The sequence below is a fragment of the Scyliorhinus torazame genome, chromosome 16, assembly GCF_047496885.1.
Source record: "Scyliorhinus torazame isolate Kashiwa2021f chromosome 16, sScyTor2.1, whole genome shotgun sequence".
In the NCBI taxonomy this organism is placed as follows: domain Eukaryota; kingdom Metazoa; phylum Chordata; class Chondrichthyes; order Carcharhiniformes; family Scyliorhinidae; genus Scyliorhinus; species Scyliorhinus torazame.
In genome coordinates this window covers 38,351,466-38,371,410 of record NC_092722.1, presented here as the reverse complement: position 1 = coordinate 38,371,410, position 19,945 = coordinate 38,351,466, and the positions used below count along the sequence as shown (strand labels likewise).

General features: G+C 45.9%; 1 protein-coding gene across 8 annotated transcripts in view; it reads right to left on the bottom strand.

Moving 5' to 3' along the window:
• The window catches only part of LOC140392741 (msx2-interacting protein-like), a 123,452-nt gene that overhangs the window by 27,132 nt on the left and 76,375 nt on the right, over window positions 1-19,945 (bottom strand). For 6 of the 8 annotated variants that reach the window (XM_072478307.1, XM_072478311.1, XM_072478309.1 and 3 more), the window contains 3 exons: window positions 4,903-5,063; window positions 2,876-3,076; window positions 1,218-1,369 (listed from right to left, as the gene is read on the bottom strand). In XM_072478307.1, coding sequence (XP_072334408.1) covers window positions 1,218-1,369; window positions 2,876-3,076; window positions 4,903-5,063 — 514 coding nt within the window. The remainder of the gene's footprint in view (window positions 1-1,217; window positions 1,370-2,875; window positions 3,077-4,902; window positions 5,064-19,945) is intronic. The other 2 variants (XM_072478308.1, XM_072478310.1) reach the window with 1 other exon arrangement.

The following is a 19,945-nucleotide window of genomic DNA, read 5'->3' as shown; positions in this document are numbered from 1 at the left end:
ATGTAGAAAATAATAATCTTTATTATTAACATAAGTAGGCTGAAATGAAGTTACTGTGAAAATCCCATGGTCGCCACACTCCGCCACCTGTTCGGGTACACTGAGGGAGAATTCATATTGTCCAATTCACCTAACAGCACATCTTTTGGAACTTGCAGACTCCACACAGACAGTGACCCAAGCCGGGAATCAAACCTGGGCACTGTGAAGCAACAGTGCTAACCACTGTGCTACTGCCCATGGGAAGTGAGTGGACAAGGGGAGAAAAAAAGGGGAGTCAAGATCGGAAGAAATCAGTTCAGCGGGGCAGGTATAGGCTGAAACAATGGGTCTGCCAGGACAGTTCTGTTTGTTGATTTTGGAAAGGAGGTAGAAATATGCTGTTCGGGGTTGGGAGGCTATAATGTGCAACGCTGTGGAGGGAGGATCTCTGGAGGCGATGAGGTCCATGACAGTTCTGATGGCTTGATGTGCGGCAGTGGAGTCATGGTTCAAGGCAAGGTAGGAAGGTGTGTCTGAGAGTTAGTGATCATTAGTATTTGGTAAAATCATTTAAGAGTGAAACAAGGATGAAATAGATATTAACAATTTCTTCAAAAAAATCTGCTGCCCATATGTTTACCCACACCAAATCCTACTCCACTCATCAGTCTGCTCCCCGCTCAGCTACATTGGTTCCTGGTCCCTTTGTGGTTAAATCCCTTCACGGCCCCAACTGTTTTTTTTTACCCTTCTAGATCCTATTAACAAATCAGGCTGTTTGAGAAATCCTCAACAATGCCCTGGAATATTGCTGACCTGCCTAGCTCAGGTATCTGGAGTCTGCCAGAGTTGACTGAGTTTCGTCCTTCCATCGTCAAGCACATCATCTCGACCCTGGTGATCACTTTTACCCACCCCCAGGGAGGAGTCACTAGGATGGTCATTAGATAATTAGAATGAAGACAAACACAAAATAAACAACAAATGCAGGTTATTCACTAAGCGAAAAAGAGATGAAATACAAATCAGTTGTGCAATAATGTAATATTTTACACAAGGCCTTGCGCTGCAAAAATTTCGAAAGATAATCAAGTTGAAGGATAACCAAAATGTGGGTAACAGATGTCTTTTAAAAATGTACAGCTTTAAATAATTTATACTTCGAAGTTGAGGGATTCCTAGAAGGGATGAAATTCAGTCACCTCAATAATGACCAATCCAAGCAATGTACATACCACAATCTCTCCAAAGCGTTCAAAAATGTTTCGAAGATCTCCATAGGTTGTGGTTTTCTCCAGATTCCCAATAAATAATGTTCTTGTGGCCTTGGGATGAAACTCATCTATTCGGTCATCCAGTGGTCGAAATTCATTCTCGCTTTCCGTTTCTGCAAGGGGTCCCAAACAAAAAAAAAATTCGAAAACATATTATGTCACCAGAACACTGCTCTGCTTATTTTTCAAACACTCTTCACTTTGACTCTATATTAAATACATATTTAAATCTACTTTTGTATGGTCATGCAGTCACTGCTAACTCTTTCTCCAATCCGCAATCATTTCAACAACAAACGGTCTAATTCACTAGATAATACTGTGCCATCCAATTATCAAATATACTGACCGACTCTAGTTTTACAGTAGATTTCAGGAAGTCAAATAAAGTTAACATTCACAGAAGTCATTCAGGTCACTGGTACTTGTAATATAACTTGTGGACCATTTGTAGGCCTGTCCCCTTCATCTGTGGTTCATGGCAGATCTTTTACTGTTTTGCATGTATCTGGACCACCATTAACATCCTCCCCTGCTGTGAAATGTTGCTGGAGCAAAGACTCAGGCGCTACTTCCTACACTTTTTCTGTCAAGTATGAGAAAGTAAGGAAACGCAAACTTGTTGCAGAATGCAGAAGGCAAATAAAAATTGTTCAGAATCATAGATACCAGTTTAATCGAAGTACTGATTCCATGGCCGGAATTCTACGGCCATTTGCTGGCAGCGGGATTCGCTGGTCCCGCTGGCAGCACACCCCTGCCTGTGGGTTTTCCAGCAGCGTGGCGTGCCTTCAATGGAGATTCCCATTGACAGCGGCGAGAGCAGAGAATCCTGCCGCCAGTGCATGACACGCTGCCTCCCTCCGCTGTGAAACACACGGCTGGGAGGCCAGAGAATCCCGCCCCACATTTCTTCCACCCATCCAGTCCAAACAGTAATTTTCTTATTAAGCCAGGATTGAAACCAGGAGCTCAATATGTAGGGAATCATGAACACACATTCACAACTCATCACCCTGCGGTGCATTATCAGAATAGTCCTTCTGCAAGACACACCAATGAGCTATAATAATGGCAGTTCATGCAATACATTAGGGGCGGCACGGTAGCATAGTGGTTAAAACAATTGCTTCACAACTCCAGGGTCCCAGGTTTGATTCCCGGCTTGGGTCACTGTCTGTGCGGAGACTGCACGTTTTCCCTGCGTCTGCGAGGGTTTCCTCCGGTTTCCTCCAGTCACAAAAATGTGCAGGTTAGGTGGATTGGCCATGCTAAATTGCACTTAGTGTCCAAAAAGATTAGGTGGAGTTACAGGGATTGGGTGGAGGTACGGGCTTAAGTAGGGTGCTCGGGCCAGGGACTGGTGCAGACTTGATGGGCCGAATGGCCTCCTTCTGAACTATAAATTCTATGATTAATCTCAAGTCAATGCATTTCTCATCTCTTCAGCAAGACAGTAGACGATGTACACGTGCTATGTAAATCCAAAAACATTTACAAGATATATAATTAATTTAAAACACAGATATTCCTTATTTTTGTCAAGCTTTTGCCATGATGTGAATTGTAATGCTACATCCTCACGCTCAAAACTATGCCGCTGCTCAGTAAACACCTACCTGGGCCTGTCCACGCAGTAACTTCAATCTGCATACCAAAAAATAATTTTCCCTTTGATGCATTCATAGCCTTCTCTTGGTCTTCCTGTTGTCGAAAGAATACAAGACCATAGCGTTCTTCAGATGCACCATGGATTTGCACAGATGTTACTTTCCCATATTTCTTAAATTCATGGAAAAGACCATCCTTAAGGCTGGTGTCTAAAAGAAAAAATGAAAGCTTTCAGTGCAAAGTATTCATGTGATGCAAGATATTTTTTCTCCAATTTCATGAGTAATCAACAAGTGATTTCCAATTTCAAGTACATTCTTCTGAAATGGTTCAGAAGGTTCTTCTCTTGGCTGTCAGGGATTGTAAACAGAGAGCTACCAAATTCTGAGAAAAGAGTGAGCACTGGACATTGCTGCAGGCAACAGACAATGACAATCTCTGTGAAACTAATTGGGTGGGAAACCGACTGAGCTGTCCAAGAGATGATTTGATTTGCTACATGTGACCAATAATTATAACTGCTGGACTTCCCTCAATTTCAAGCCAGATCCCTTCTATTCTCTTCAATACGTGTTAAAGAAAGTTGGAAGAGTTAAGAAATACAAAGAGTTCAAGTGTAGTGAGGATCCAGATCTCCAAAAAGAATTATGACCAACTGTGATATTGTAAAAGGTGTCGTTCCTGGATTAAACAAAGCAGACAGCTCCCATTGAGTGCTCCTGTTGAAAAGAAGTAAAGATAAACTTTGTGAGCTCTTATCCTAACTTCTATACATGGACGTTGACCCAAATATTCACAATTTAAATTCATTCAGAAAATATTTATATCGCGGATAAATGTGCGTCTTCCGTTTCTCAAAGCCTGTTTTTCTTAAATAAATTCTGGACTGTGAAATTAAAACAGAGTATTCAGCTAAATATTAACTGTCTTAGGGATAGAATTCTGGGCTTTCAGCATTCACAGAAAATTCAACTCTAATCATTAGATAATCTCACATCCCAAACTTTTGAGTTTAAGTTTGGCAGTTTCACACTTCAGTTTTGTAAAATTGATAGTCCCGCTGAAATGCATGTGAACAAGAAACAAAAAGTAATCAAATAGCAATTATTTCTAAAGTGTGCTATACCTAAAGTATATGTACTATTTGTTCTTTCCACATTTCTTGCTAACTTTCTCCCCTCCACGCCAGAAAGTACTTATTCCTCACTGGGGTACAAGGCTATGGCCTCTAGGACTTGAACAAATGGCCATTTTTCAAGTGCACCTCAGACAATGAGTGCTGGCAGGACATTCAATAATGATAAGTATAGATGTAGATCAAATATGGCCACCCTAGCTAAGATCAGCTAACAGAAACTTGGGACTGCGACCTCTATCATTCTCAACTGGCCTGGCCTTCAGTGTGTTCCAGCCTAATGTATTCATAATGACACCTCCTAATATACTGTTCTGGTGTCACTTTTGATTTTTCAGTGTATGCCTGTACCAATCAGAGAAAAGTTTGATGTATGAATCGGGAAATGTTTTTAAATCAAACAATAATTCATTTTAATTTTAATTTGTGTTGAGGGCACATTAGACAGGTTGAAATGTTTTTATTCAGATTGGTTGCCACATACAAACTGAAAAATCTATTTTCTTCTTCGCCCCATCATTTAAATCAAATTTAGCCTTATTTTTTTCTCAAGAAATGATATCCAAAGCAGTAGATTATCCAATTTTCACATGAAGGATTGAAGAAGTCACACTGGATATAAATAGCAGAGAAGCCATCTGTTAATTTTAATGGGATTAATATGACAGATTTAAAAACTGAAAACCATCTCTGCCATGAAATTAAACTGTTATTAATGGCATATGATGAACTTCATACATGTTAAATATTACATACATGATTTCTAAATGGAACTTGCCAGCATTTTTTCAAATTTGTCAGATGTATTTCAGAAACAGAGTACCAAGTCTATCTGAACATAACTGGAAGAAACTTTGATTCCCTAACAGATCACATCTCTTAAATGATGCATTTACTCACCAGTAGAGCGGACAGGCAAATTTTGGACTTTGATTCCATAGCTCTTACGTGGTTCATCCTTTTCCACAGGTGTTGGGAGTTGGACTGGTGGTGCAGGGACTGCAGCAGATTGGACTGATCTTGCTGGAGATTCATCACTGGAACTGCTGCTAGAATCGCTACTGTAAAACAAAAAGGCCACTGGTTAGAAGACTGAATTGACTGACTGCACCCCCCCCTTGATATCTCTAGAGTCATGAGCCCAAGACAGGGAGCTCCTGTTTGTACATTGGAGGATAATTAGGTCATGTGTCATACAAAAACTGTATACAGGAGAGCGTTTCTACCATCGCTGTGAAACAAATACCCTCCTTACAATCTCAATCCTGATGCTATGAGGAGGCCTGACACTGCCCTGGTGGTAACTTGCTGTAAATATAAACTAACTTATCGCCTCTTACAGTCAAATTTTGAGTAGCACCAACAATGATCTACAAATAGGTTGCCCATCCACTCAGATACAAATGTTGCCTTATGCGGGAAGGTCACAGATGGGATAAGATGCACCATATAACATTATTACATACGTACTACACAAATACATATGTATTATTATCTTGAAATGATGGTCCCAGTCTCAAAGGATTACCTCTAAAATAGGGGTTGCAATAATCTTTCAAACTATGATACTTTATTCCAAGAGATCAATAAATAGTACCCATGAAATGAAGCTTGTTGGGTTTCACATCAATATTATTCACTCGAATGGCTTTCCACAGTTAATACTCTAATAGTATGTAAATTCTACAACATACTATGATGTACCTTCAAAAGTATGCAGCCCTTGTGTTTAAGGAATACAAAAAATATATTGTGGGGCCCTAATGAATTGCCTTCGTGCAAACCATCCATGCACGCTGTCTATATGAATCACATGCAACGTGGCGGTTCGAACTTTGGGACTTTACAATTTATTCAAGTTAATAATTCTTAATATCTTGGTGTCCAGCTAACAGTCTTTTGTTTTAATTGCGCTTGAATTGGATGGTAAAAAATGCTACCCAATGTAGTCAAAAAAGAATTTAGAAGCTACACTCCAGTAAGTTTAACATTTCAAGTGAGGGAAATCTTCAAAAATGCTGAGAGGCACAGGCATGTAACTATGCAAGGGCTGTTTAACCTATACTGTCCATGTATAACTAGAGGGTACTGGATAAAAAATAATAAGCCACATATTCAAGTATTAGGCATATGAAACTCACTACCAACAAAAGCTGATGTTGTGTGAATCAGTTCCTTCAAAAAGGAGATGGACAAATATCTAGTTGGTAAGAGGTTTGGAGGCTAGAGTTAAGTACCAGGCTGAGATAATATTTTATGGTCACAACTGTTAAAATGGCACATAATTTGGAGAAGGGTACGGGGTTGAATGGTACATATGGAAGACAGCAGAGCAGGGTTGAATAGCAAAGATCTGAGATTGAATGAATGTTATGGAGATTTATATCTTTCAGGTTCAGGGAATACACATCTTGCACTCAGAATACAAAGAATGGATCAGAATTTACTTTGATTATGAAATAGACAAGCCCATAGGTGCCAAGAGCTTTTTGCTCAATGTTCTTGTTTTTTATATCCTAGCTTGGTGTTGTTTTAACATTGCAACAATAATTAGGGGTGAAGAAGAGATAGTTGGGCTAGAGGAACAATGGGGTCCAACAGTGTAATAGCTAAATATACTCAGCTAGAATAAGGTCACTGAAGGACTGCATCAATGACATAGTGTTGATGTTATTTCTCCTTCCAAGGAGCTCCCCAATATTGTATTTCGAACAGAAAGATCAGAGTCATGCACACTAAATGAAAACTACTGTACTTATATCATCTTTGAGTCTCACGCATTTTAACATTCATTTTGTCCCTCACTGTAAAATAACCTTAATCGTGCATGTGTTAATCTGCATTCTATAAAAACATTTGAGTTGACTTTGGGATTCATTCATTTAACTACAAAGCAAAATTGATCCAGTGACATTCTTAAGCAAAAGTAATTACTACAATCATAGGGGCAGCACGGTAGCATTGTGGATAGCACAATTGCTTCAGAGCTCCAGGGTCCCAGGTTCGATTCCGGCTTGGGTCACTGTCTGCGGAGTCTGCATGGGTTTCCTCCGGGTGCTCCGGTTTCCTCCCACAGTCCAAAGATGTGCAGGTTAGGTGGATTGGCCATGATAAATTGCCCTTAGTGTCCAAAATTGCCCTTAGTGTTGGGTGGGGTTGCTGGGTTATGGGGATAGGGTGGAGGTGTTGACCTTGGGTAGGGTGATCTTTCCAAGAGCCGGTGCAGACTCGATGGGCCAAATGGCCTCCTTCTGCACTGTAAATTCTATGATATAGCCATGCCGTGGAGATGCCGGCGTTGGACAGGGGTGAGCATAGTAAGAAGTCTTACAACACCAGGTTAAAGTTCAACAGGTTTGTTTCAAATCACTAGCTTTCGGAGCACTGCTCCTTCCTCAGGTGATTCGCCTGAGGAAGGAACAGTGCTCCGAAAGCTAGTGATTTGAAACCAAGCTGTTGGACTTTAACCTGGGTGTTGCAAGACTTCTTACTGTACAATTAATATAGAGTGATACTTAAATCCTGGAACTCCTTCCCGAATAGCATTGTGGGTGCACATTCACCACATGGACTGCAGTGGTTCAAGAAGGGTGGCTCACCACCACCTTCTCAAGGACAATTAGGGATGGCCAATGAAAATGAAGGCATAACTAGCGACGCCCATGACCTGTGAAAAATAAAAAAGATCTAGCATTGATGTAAACACAGAAATGATAAATGATGTGTATTTTTTCAAATGTTAACTATTGACTGGAATCTACACATATGATGTTTAATGGGCCAACTACGGGAAGCCTATGACGGTTACTCGAGGCAAGGACATGCTGCTTAAAAATAGCTTTGGAGTGAATAGAAGATTTTCAATGTATCATCAGCAAGCAAGAAATGGTAACTAAAAGTCAACCACGTTGCTGCTTGTGGAATGTAAGCAAGGAAATCATGCAGTATGTTCCTTGTAAACATGTGCGTGGCAATATTTACAAGAGAATAACGGACAATCTCAACAGTTGAACCTTTCAAACTGAAATCATGGGCGCGATTCTCCGATCCCCCACCGGGTCGGAGAATTGCCGGGGGCTGGCGCGAATCCCGCCCCTGCCATGTCCCGAATTCTCCGCCACCAGAGATTCGGCGGGGGTGGGAATCACGCACGCCGGTCGGCGGGCCCACCCCCGGCGATTCTCCGGCCCGCGATGGGCCGAAGTCCTGCCGCTGTCAACCCTCTCCCGCCAGCGTGGATTAAACCACCTTCTGAACGGCGGGACAAGGCGGCGCAGGCGGGCTCCGGGGTCCTTTTGGGGGGGGGGGGGGAGAAGATCTGGCCCCGGAGGGTGCCCCCGCGGTGGCCTGGTCCGCGATCGGGGCCCACCGATCCGCAGGCGGGCCTATGCCGTGATGGCGCTCTTTTTCTTCTGCATTCGCCATGGTCTTCACTATGGCGGAGGCGGAAGTGACCCCGTGGCGCCCAAGGCCTTTCCCGCCAGCCAGCGGAGTGGAAACCACTCCGGCGCGGGCCTAGCCCCTCAAGGTGAGGGCTTGGCCCCTAAAGGTGCGGAGACTTCCGCACCTTTGGGGCGGCCTGACGCCGGAGTGGTTCCCGCCACTCCATTACGCCGGAACCCCCCGCCCGTCGGGTAGGGGAGAATCCCGCCCCTTATTCTTATTCAGTGGGAGCTAAATTAATTCAAATGAACTAAACCAGATTTTCTGTTTTACTTGCATTTCAATTCTATTCACAAAAATTGCTCATGGCATGGTCATGTATTGTAGGTTATGAAATCTTATATATGTAATACAAAACATCAGATACTGGCAGAACAAATAATAAATAAAAATAGCAAATTCTGGAAATCTGGAACAAAAATATAAATGCTGGAAATACACAAGTCACTCGACATCTGTAACAAGATGACAGGTTGATCCAGTTTCAATTCTGCCACTCAACACCAAAATATCCAAAATGTTAAATTTGTTCTCTTTACTGGCAGATCTGCTGTGTATTTCCAGAATTGTATTTCAGATATAGACAATCTTATGCGTTTATTGTATTGTTTTTGTTTTATTGTCACGTGTACCGAGGTAGAGTGAAAAAGTATTGTTCTGCATACAGTGCAGGCAGATCATTCCATACATTATCAAAAACATAAGGCATACAAAATTACACAATGTAAATACGTAGACACAGATATCGGGTGAAGCAGTACTACTCAGTAGAGAAGATGTGTGAAGAGATCAGATCAGTCCATAAGAGGGTCATTCAGGAGTCTGGTAACAGCTGTTTTTTAATCTGTTAGTGCGTGTTCTCAGACTTTTGTATCTCCTACCCAATGGAAGAAGTTGGAAGAGTGAATGACCCGGGTGGGAGGTGTCTTTGATTATGCTGCACGCTTTCCCAGGACAGTGGGAGGTATAGACAGAGTCAATGGATGGGAGGTGAGTTTGTGTGATGGACTGGGCTGTGTTCACGACTTAGTTTTTTACAGTCTTGGGCCGAGCCATTGCCATACCAGGCTGTGATGCAGCCAGATAGAATGCTTTCTATGGTGCATCTGTAAAAATTGGTAAGAGTCAATGTGGACAGGCCGAATTTTCTTAGTTTCCTGAGAAAGTATAGGTGCTGTTGTGCTTTCTTTATCACAGCGTCGATGTGGGTGGACCAGGACAGATTGTTGGTGGTGTGCACACCTAGAAATTTGAAGCTGTCAACCATCTCCACCAATGATGCAGACAGGGGTGTGTACAATACTTTGCTTCCTGAAGTAAATGACCAGCTCTTTAGTTTTGCTGACATTTATTATCCATTGTGTAGCACCAATCTTGGAAAGTTTTGATTCAAGTACTATGGCTGTTTTAACCTACGTTTAATGTAAATTCAGGCAACTTTCCTGTTGGTGAAATTTTGATCGAGTTATCGGTCAGAATTTTCTAGAATCATGGCCGGGATTCTCCCCTACCCGGCGGGGCGGGGGAATCTGGCGTAATGGAGTGGCGGGAACCACTCCGACGTCGGGCCACCCCAAAGGTGCGGAATTCCGCACCTTTAGGGGCCAAGCCTTCACCTTGAGGGGCTAGGCCCGTTCCGGAGTGATTTCCACCCTGCTGGCTGGCGGGAAAGGCCTTTGGCGCCATACCAGCCGGCGCCGAAAGGACTTCGCCGGGCGACGCATGTGCGGTAGCGTCAGCGGACGCTCACGGCATCCCCGTGCATACGCAATGGAGGGGGTCTCTTCCGCCATAGTAGAGACCATGGCAAAGGCAGAAGAAAAAGTGCCCCCACTGCACAGGCCCGCCCGCCGATCGGTGGGTCCCGATCGCGGACCAGGCCACCGTGCCCCCCCCCCCCCCCCCCCCGGGCCAGATCGGCCCGCGCCGCCTGCCCCCGCTGGTAAGGCAGGTGGTTCAATCCACGCCGGCTGGCGAGGGTTGACAGCGGCGGGATTTCGGCCCAGCGCGGGCCGGAGATCACCGGGGGGGGGGGGGGAGCCCGCTGACCGGCGTGGCGCGATTCCCACCCCCGCCGATTCTCTGGTGGCGGAGAATTCAGGACACGGCGGGGAGAGATTCACGCCAGCCCCCGGCGCTTCTCCGACCCTGCGGGGGTTGGAGAAACGCGCCCCGTGTCCTCAAAGGTGCTGTTTGACCAATATCAATTAGAATAAATGCATTCCAAAGGAAGGAGTCTCTCATGTGTCTAAAAATAAAATAGCAAACCACTCTTCGAATTCATAATGATCGTCCTGCAATCCATGCATGCAATTTAACAATAAATAAATAAAAAATATGCTCCATTCAGTTCGACTTGAGTTACATCCGAGACTCTCACTGACTTCCAGCAGTGATGTCATATTATATCCATTGCAGCAACAATGTCTGGTCACATTAGCCTGCTGATACCCTAAACCAGGTGGAAGATTATTTCCCAACAAGAGCTATAAAAGTCAAACAGCAAATTGTTTTTATTGCCAAGAACACAATGGCATGCAGTCAGAAATTTTGGGTCATTTCTACCATGCAGCCATTCCAAAATAAGCTTGAAATCCAATAGCTAGAAATAATTCCTTCACACCTTGCTTTAAGAATGCTTATTGCAGTACTCATTTGTTTAAAAGCTTTTAGAATACATTTTTATTCATTTCAACTCTGGGTTGATCACATATATTATGCTAATTTGCTAAGAAAATTAATGATCTACATTATTCTAATAAAATATCATGCAATGTATAATCTCCAAAACTACACATTATTTTTTCAGTTAAAAATAATTGTTGAAAAAACAGAATCTGCACAGATGATGTTTAATGGGTCATATCCTGCAGGTTGACCAGTTGAATAACTTTTTTTTTAAAAATAAATATATTTTATTAAAATTTTTCAAACAAAAGTTTTTCCCGTTTTTACAACTCAACAAGGGATTATACATTAACTGGTAAATAACATTATTTAAATAATATCGTGAACTAACAACAAAAGCTAAGAAGAAAAACAAATAGCAAAAACACAGAATAGTGCTCTCTCCTCCCCCCCTCCCCCCTGGGTTGCTGCTGCTGTCATTTCTATCTTTTCCTTATCGTTCCGCGAGATAGTCAAGGAACGGTTGCCACCGCCTGGAGAACCCCTGAGCCGATCCTCTCAACGCAAATTTTATTCGTTTCAATCTTATGAACCCTGCCATGTCGTTTATCCAGGCCTCCTCGCCTGGGGGTTTCGCTTCCTTCCACATGAGTAGAATCCTACGCCGGGCTACTAGGGACGCAAAGGCCAAAATATCGGCCTCTTTCGCCTCCTGCACTCCCGGCTCTTCTGCAACCCCAAATATAGCTAACCCTCAGCCTGGCTTGACCCGGACCTTCACCACCTTTGAGATTACCCTTGCCACGCCCCCCCAGAACTCATGCAGTGCCGGACACGACCAGAATATGTGTGTGTGGTTCGCCGAGCTTCCCGAGCACCTCCCACACCTGTCCTCCACCCCAAAAAACCTGCTCAGTCTTGCTCCCGTCCTATGTGCTCTATGTAGGACCTTAAATTGAATCAGCCTAAGCCTGGCACACGAGGACGAGGAATTTACCCTACTTAGGGCGTCTGCCCATAGCCCCTCCTCAATCTCTTCCCCCAGCTCTTCTTCCCATTTTCTCTTCAGCTCCTCTATCATCGCCTCCCCCTCATCCCTCATCTCCCGGTATATTTCGGACACTTTGCCCTCTCCAACCCATGCCCCCGAAATCACTCTATCTTGGATCCCCTGCGTCGGAAGCTGCGGAAATTCCCTCACCTGTTGCCTCGCAAATGCCCTCACTTGCATATACCGGAAGGCGTTCTCCGGGGGCAACTTATATTTTTCTTCTAGCGCTCCCAGACTTGCAAATGTCCCGTCTATAAACAGGTCTCTCAGCTTCCTAATTCCTGCTCGTTGCCAACACTGGAATCCCCCATCCATCCTCCCTGGGACAAACCTGTGGTTATTCCTTATCGGGGACCACACCGACGCACCCGTCACTCCCCTGTGTCGCCTCCACTGCCCCCAGATCCTCAAAGTTGCCACCACCACTGGGTTTGTGGTGTACCTTTTCGGGGAGAACGGCAGCGGCGCCGTCACCAGCGCTTTTAGGCTTGTTCCCTTACAGGACGCCATCTCCAGCTTCTTCCACGCTGCTCCCTCTTCCTCCCTCACCCACTTACAGACCATCGACACATTGGCGGCCCAATAGTAGTCGCTCAAACTCGGCAGCGCCAGTCCCCCTCTGTCCCTACTGCACTGCAGAAACCCCCTCTTTACTCTCGGGGTCTTTCCTGCCCACACAAAGCTCGTAATGCTCCTGTCTATTTTTTTTAAAAAGGCCTTTGTGATCAGAATGGAGAGGCACTGAAACACGAAAAGAAACCTCGGGAGAACCACCATTTTAACTGCCTGCACTCTGCCCGCCAGCGACAGCGGCACCATATCCCACCTCTTAAAGTCCTCCTCCATCTGCTCCACCAGTCGCGTCAGGTTAAGTCTCTGCAGGGTTCCCCAGTTCCTGGCCACCTGGATCCCCAGGTATCGGAAGTTCCTTTCCACTCTCCTCAGTGGCAGAGCATCTACCCCCTTCCCTGTTCCCCGGGGTGCATTACAAAAAGCTCGCTCTTCCCCATATTTAGTTTGTATCCCGAGAACTCTCCAAACTCCCTAAGTATCTGCATTACTTCTGGCATCCCCTCTACCGGGTCCGCAACGTATAGCAGTAGATCATCTGCGTAGAGCGACACTCGGTGTTCCTCTCCCCCTCTAAGCACCCCCCCCCCTCCATTTCTTAGAATCCCTCAGCGCTATGGCCAGTGGTTCAATTGCCACGCGAACAGTAACGGGGACAGTGGACACCCTTGTCTTGTACCCCTATGTAGCCGAAAATACCCCGATCTTTGCCGGTTTGTGACTACGCTTGCCACCGGGGCACCATATAAGAGTCTGACCCATCTAATAAACCCCTCACCGAACCCAAACCTCTTCAGCGCCTCCCACAGGTAGTCCCACTCCACCCTATCGAATGCCTTCTCTGCATCCATCGCCGCCACTATCTCTGCCTCCCCCTCCGGTGGGGGTGTCATCAACACCCCCAGCAACCTTCGTACTAATGTACAACATTCAGTTGTCTCCCCTTTACAAACCCTGTCTGATCGTCATGCACCACCCCTGGGACGCAATCCTCTATCCTTGTCGCCATCACTTTTGCCAGCAGTTTGGCATCTACATTTAGGAGTGAGATAGGCCTGGATGACCCGCATTGCAGCGGGTCTTTATCGCGTTTCAGGATTAGCGATATTGTCGCCTCCGACATTGTCGGGGGTAGCATCCCCCTTTCCTTAGCCTCATTAAAGGTTCTCGCCAAGAGCGGGGCCAACAGATCCATATACTACCTGTAGAATTCCACCGGAAACCTGTCTGGTCCCGGGGCCTTCCCTGCCTGCATGTTCCCCAGTCCTTTAATCACCTCATCCACCTCGATTGGCGCCCCAGACCTGCCACCTCCTGCCCCTTCACCTTCGGGAACCTTAGCTGGTCCAGAAAGTGGAACATTCCTTCTTTTCCCCCCGGGGGTTGGGACTTATATAGCCTCTCATAAAAGGTCTTGAACACCTCGTTCACTTTCCCTGCTCTCTGCTCCATATTTCCCGTTTCGTCCCTAACTCCCCCGATCTCTCTCGCCGCCATCCTCTTCCGAAGTTGGTGGGCCAACTGCCGGCTCGCCTTTTCCCCATACTCAAATTGCATCCCCTGTGCCTTCCTCCACTGTGCCTCTGCCTTTCCTGTGGTCAGCAGGTCAAACCCCGTCTGTAGTCTTCGTCTTTCTCTGTATAGCCCTTCGTCTGGGGTCTCCGCATATTTTTTATCCACCCTCAAAATTTCCCCCACTAATCTCTCTCTTTCTTTGCCCTCTTGTTTCCCCTTGTGGGCTCTGATGGAGATCAGCTCTCCTCTAACCACCGCCTTCAGCGCTTCCCATACTACCCCCACCTGATCCTCCCCATCGTCGTTGACCTCCAGGTATCGCTCAATACACCCCCTCACCCTTCCGCAGACCCCCTCGTCCGCCAGTAGTCCCATATCTAGTCGCCAGAGTGGGCGCTGCTCCCTTTCCTCTCCTACTTCCAAATCCACCCAATGCGGGGCGTGGTCTGAAACGGCTATGGCCGAGTACTCCATTCCTGCCACTTTCGGAATCAGTGCCCTTCCCAAAACGAAAAAGTCTATCCGGGAGTATACCTTATGGACGTGGGAGAAGAAAGAGAACTCTTTAGCCATCGGCCTGGCAAATCTCCACGGATCCACTCCCCCCATTTGTTCCATAAATCCCTTAAGCACCTTGGCCGCTGCCGGCCTTCTCCCGGCCTTGGATCTGGACCGGTCTAGCCCTGGACCCAGCACTGTGTTAAAATCCCCCCATTACAAAATTTCCCACCTCCAGGTCCGGGATACGTCCCAGCATTCACTTCATGAATCCCGCGTCATCCCAGTTCGGGGCATATACATTCACCAGCACAACCGCCTCTCCCTGCAGTCTGCCACTCGCCATCACATTGGGGGGCCATTCACCACCCCCGCCCCTCGTCGACTAGCCATCCCCTTTTTTAGGCCATCTCCTCATCCAGGTCCCACGCACCCGTCTGTCCCCCAGGCAGCGCCTTCCCGCCCCGATCACCTCATCTCTTACCAGCTCCCCCTTGCACTCAGCAGCAGCAACCCAGTTAATCCCCCCCACCCCCCGCTAGATCCCCCTCTAGCTTGGTTACTCCCCCCATATTGCTTCCGGAAGTCAGCTAACTCTGGCTGACCTCGGCTTCCCCCGTTCACTCTTTTGACCTCCCTGCGTGTGGGGCTCCCTTCCTCCCTTCCTTCCTGCACCCGTTTTCCCGCTATAATTTCCATAGCGCGGGAAAATACCCGCGCTTTCCTCTCGGCCCCGCCCCCCATGGCGCAGTTCCCTCATTCCCCTTCCCTGTCCCTTTTTCCCACCGGCGCCCACATTTCTTCTTGTCCCCCCCATCCGGGGGGGGGGTGGGGGGGGGGGTGGGGGGGGGGATTCCCCGTCCATCATTGCTGTACAATAGCCCTCCCCTTTCCCCACTTTACATTCCTGTACCACCACCTCGCTGCTTCTCTCCAAACATCAGACTCTCAAATCTAGTCCAGTTTCTCTTCTTGGATGAATGTCCATGCCTCATCCGCCGTCTCGAAGTAGTGGTGCTGATGTGTGACCCACAATCGCGCCGGCTGCAGCATCCCAAATTTTATTTTCTTCCTATGGAGCCTTGGCCCGGTTAAAGCTCGCCCTCCTTCTCGCCACCTCCGCACTCCAGTCCTGATACACACGTATCACCGCATTCTCCCATTTGCTACTCCGTGCCTTCTTGGCCCAGCTCAGGACCATCTCTCTGTCCGTGTAGCGATGGAACTTCACCACTATTGCTCTTGGTGTTTCACCTGCCTTTGGTCTTCTCACGAGGACCCGGTACGCTCCCTCCACTTCCAGGGGGCCCGTTGGGGCCTCAGCTCCCATTAGTGTGTGGAGCATCATGCTCACATAAGCCCCAACATCAGCTCCCTCTGCTCCTTCGGGGAGACCTAGAATCCGTAGGTTTTTCCTCCTCAAGCTGTTCTCCAGGGCTTCCAGCCTTTCTATGCACCTCTTGCGTAGTGCCTCGTGTGTCTCCGTTTTTACCACCAGGCCCTGTATCTCATCTTCATTCTCGGCTGCCTTTGCCTTCACTCCACGGAGCTCCATTGCCTGGACCTTGTGTTTCCTTCAGTCCCTCGATTGCCAGTAGCATCGGCGCCACCACCTCTTTCTTGAGCTCCTCCACACATCGTCGGAGAAACTCCTGCTGGTCCGGGTCCCATACCATCTGGGCTCCATCCGCCGCCATCTTGCTTCTCCCTTTTCTTCTCTGCCGCTGTTCCAAAGGATCCTTCGCAACCTGGCCACTACCGCCGCTCCTTTCCATACACACCCGGGGGGACTCTTTCCTTCGTCACCCCACACTGGGTTAGGTCGGGGGAAAATTCCGTTGGGGCTCCCGATAAGAGCCCAAAAGTCCGTTAGCATGGGAGCTGCCGAAACGTGCGGCTTAGCAGTGCATCACCGCAACCGGAAGTCCAGTTGTATAACTTTAACAGCATCTGCTGATATAAGCGCATATTTCACAACATAGGTTCAAAACAGAACAATGTAAAAATTCACCCTCCCAAGCAGAAACTCGCACTTTAAGTTATGAAATATATAGTACAATTCCCTTATTAAAAATTATCCATATATCAAACCCTATCAAAAGCATAAATGCTTCTGCATTAAGTGTTTAAACTTAACGGGATGCACAAAACCTACACATGGTATATTTTACTGTTTTTGTTTTAGGATAGTTTCAAAACCAGACTGATTTTCAATGGCAAATCAGGGGGATGGAACGAGGGGTTGCCTTTATGTTTCATTACACATGAAGCTGCAAAACCTATATATTTGATAAAGCAAGAGGCAGAGCCTCATTTCAAAACATATGTCTAAAGTGGTTCTCCAACAATAACTTTGGCCTGGAGAAAGGCTCCCTCTCATTTTAACGATAGAAGCTTCATGAGTAACCTAATTAGATACGCACACTCTGCTTTTAGATCCAAATAGATGTAAAATCAAATTAGGAGTACTCAGCAGGAAGTGAGGCATTCTCTATGCCCTGATGACAATCAAAGGGTTCAAAGCAAATGGCCGTAATAAGAGAAGTCAGTTGATGGCCGCATGTTGAACTCTGCTGATTCAGGAATCTTGCATATCAGATCTGCAGTCTGGGATCAAGCTACCCTTTTGAAAGCCTCACACTTAGAGTATCTCAATAGCTGAATCAGGGAACTGATATAGTTCTGGAATCAGCACTAACTGGAATGACAAATGGATGGTGCAGTGCAATCAACTACAGCTACACTGAATTCAGATAAACACATACCTCACATACATACTGAACCTCCCATTCATTTGCAATAAACAAAAAACAGAATGCTGATGCAAGCAGAAATGTTCTTGGCAAATTATTTATATATTTATCAGTATATATACTGATCACACTGAAAGTTCAACATTTTGGGACTCAACAGCTCGCCATTTAGCATTTGCAATGAGAATGTTCTCTTGAACCATATAATGAGAATGAGAATAAATTACTCTGAAATGTATTTGGCGACAGACAAATGTCAACATTTCATAGTTCATTCTTTCCCAAAAAATTTTTATAAAAATAATTGAAGCTCCAAGTTTTTGACAACACATCTATGTAGACTTCCAGTGGCGGCCATGGAGTGAGTGGTCGCATATTTGGCAGCTCCCACTCATGGTGGTCTTTACGCCGGCTTGTCGCAGGAATTTTGGAGGAAAAAGGTCCAGAAGTGAGAGCAGAACAGAGTGACCCCTAGTCTATGGAGCTGCGATCCAGAAGTGCCCGGGTAAAAACAAACCAGTTGATTGAGGCGAGTGAGGTGCGGACAACACACACGGAGATGCCGGACAGGCAGGGTCTGGCCCTGCCGGCTCAGTGGTCAATGGACCAGTTGGTGAGCTTCCTGAATGAGGAGTTCACCCGACAGCGAAAGGACAGTGCGGAGGACCTGGCCCGAGCGGTGGACTCGATCAAGGGTTTGATCAGAATATTTTAGTCTGTTACGGGGGACGAGACAGGGGTGTCCCCACTACTGTTTGCCCTGGCCATAGAGCCGTTGGCAATGGGGCTGAGAGCATCGAGCATTTGGCGGGGGATAGTGAAAGGGCATGGTGGAGCATAGGGTCTCACTCTATGCGGACGATTTGCTCCACTATGTAACAGACCCGTTTTTTTTGGGGGGGGGGGGGGGAATTGCAGGAATTATGGGGATACTGGAGGAATTTAGTCGGTTCTAAGATTACAAACGGAGTATGAGCAAGAGTGAGGGTTTTGCGATCCAGGCAAGGAGGCAGGAGAGGAGACTGAGGGAGATACCGTTCAAAGTGGTGGGGGGGAGTTTTAGATACCTGGGGTTCAAGTGGCAAGGGACTGGGGTCAGCTTCATAAACTAAATTTGGGCAGGTTGATTAAGCAACTGAAAGGGGACTTCCGTAGGTGGGACGTGCTCCCGCTGTCACTTGCGGGGAGGGTACAGACGTCTTCAAGGAAAATTGACCGTCATCAGGAGGTGGGGAGAGGGAAAGGAGAGGCACGAAGTGACGAATAAGGGCAGGGAATCCAATGTATGGGTAATCAGGGTTTAGGGCTGGGGGGAGTTGGGTATGTTATTGTGGGGGTTTTTGCGTGTATGTTCAATCTCTCCATTGTTATTTAAAATGTTAAAATTATAAATGCCCTAAAAGATTATGTAAATGAGAGGCAAGAAAACAGCTATATGTCTACATATCAAACAAGACATCAACTTTTAAAATTAGTAATGGCTGAAATTAGGTATATATAGGTACAGATAAATTAATGAATTCAATTCTAAAATAAAGCGCTGACATGTGTCCAATGTTGTGGAAGTCTCACTTTTGCTCCTTACAGGACCAGTATTAAAGCCAGCTACTTCATATTGGTGCTAACTAAGAAACATGGAAGCAGGTAACCCATCACAAGAAGCAGGTTAAATCTTCACAGAGATTAATTTCTCTACCATTAATTACATTTACAATCTGCCTCCCAACAGGAACCCATGCTTTTTCCTCAAATGCACAAAATGCCAAAACGTGAGAGAAGAAGATGAGATTAAAGGAAAAATTGAATGAATGAAGTCAGGATGATTTTGCGTCCGTATTTCCCAACGAAATGCACCAAGTGGACATACATTGGAAGATGAGATTAGAAATGAAACGACTGCAGTTAAAATAAAGTGGAGAAATATTAAATAAATTAATCAATCTCATGAATATGGAACTTGCTACCACAGGAAGAATAGTTCAAATGCATTTAAGGAGAAGGAAATAGAGGGTTATAAAGAGACAGGTAAGGATAAGTGGAGGTTTCATTAGAGCATAATCGCCAACATGGTCTGGTTGGGTTGAATGGCCCATTTCTGTGCCACATATTCTACCTAATAATTAATTCCCACCATGTTCCCACAGTATTATAAATGCTATTTTCTGATAAGCCTGGGTTTTTGTCTAAAGAAAAGATTTTAACTTTGTGGTCATCTTCGAATACACATAGTGGTGGCACGTGGCGCAGTGGTTAACACTGGGACTATGTCGCTGAGGACCTGGGTTAGAATCCAGGCCGTGGGTCACTGTCCGTGTGGAGTTTGCACATTCTCCCAGTGTCTGCGTGGTTTCACCCCCACAACCCAAAGATGTGCATGTTAGGTGGATTGACCATGCTAATTTGCCCCTTAATTGGAAAAAAAGTAACTGGGTACTCTAAATTTATAAACAAAACAAAAAAATCTTTGAATACACATTAGATATTG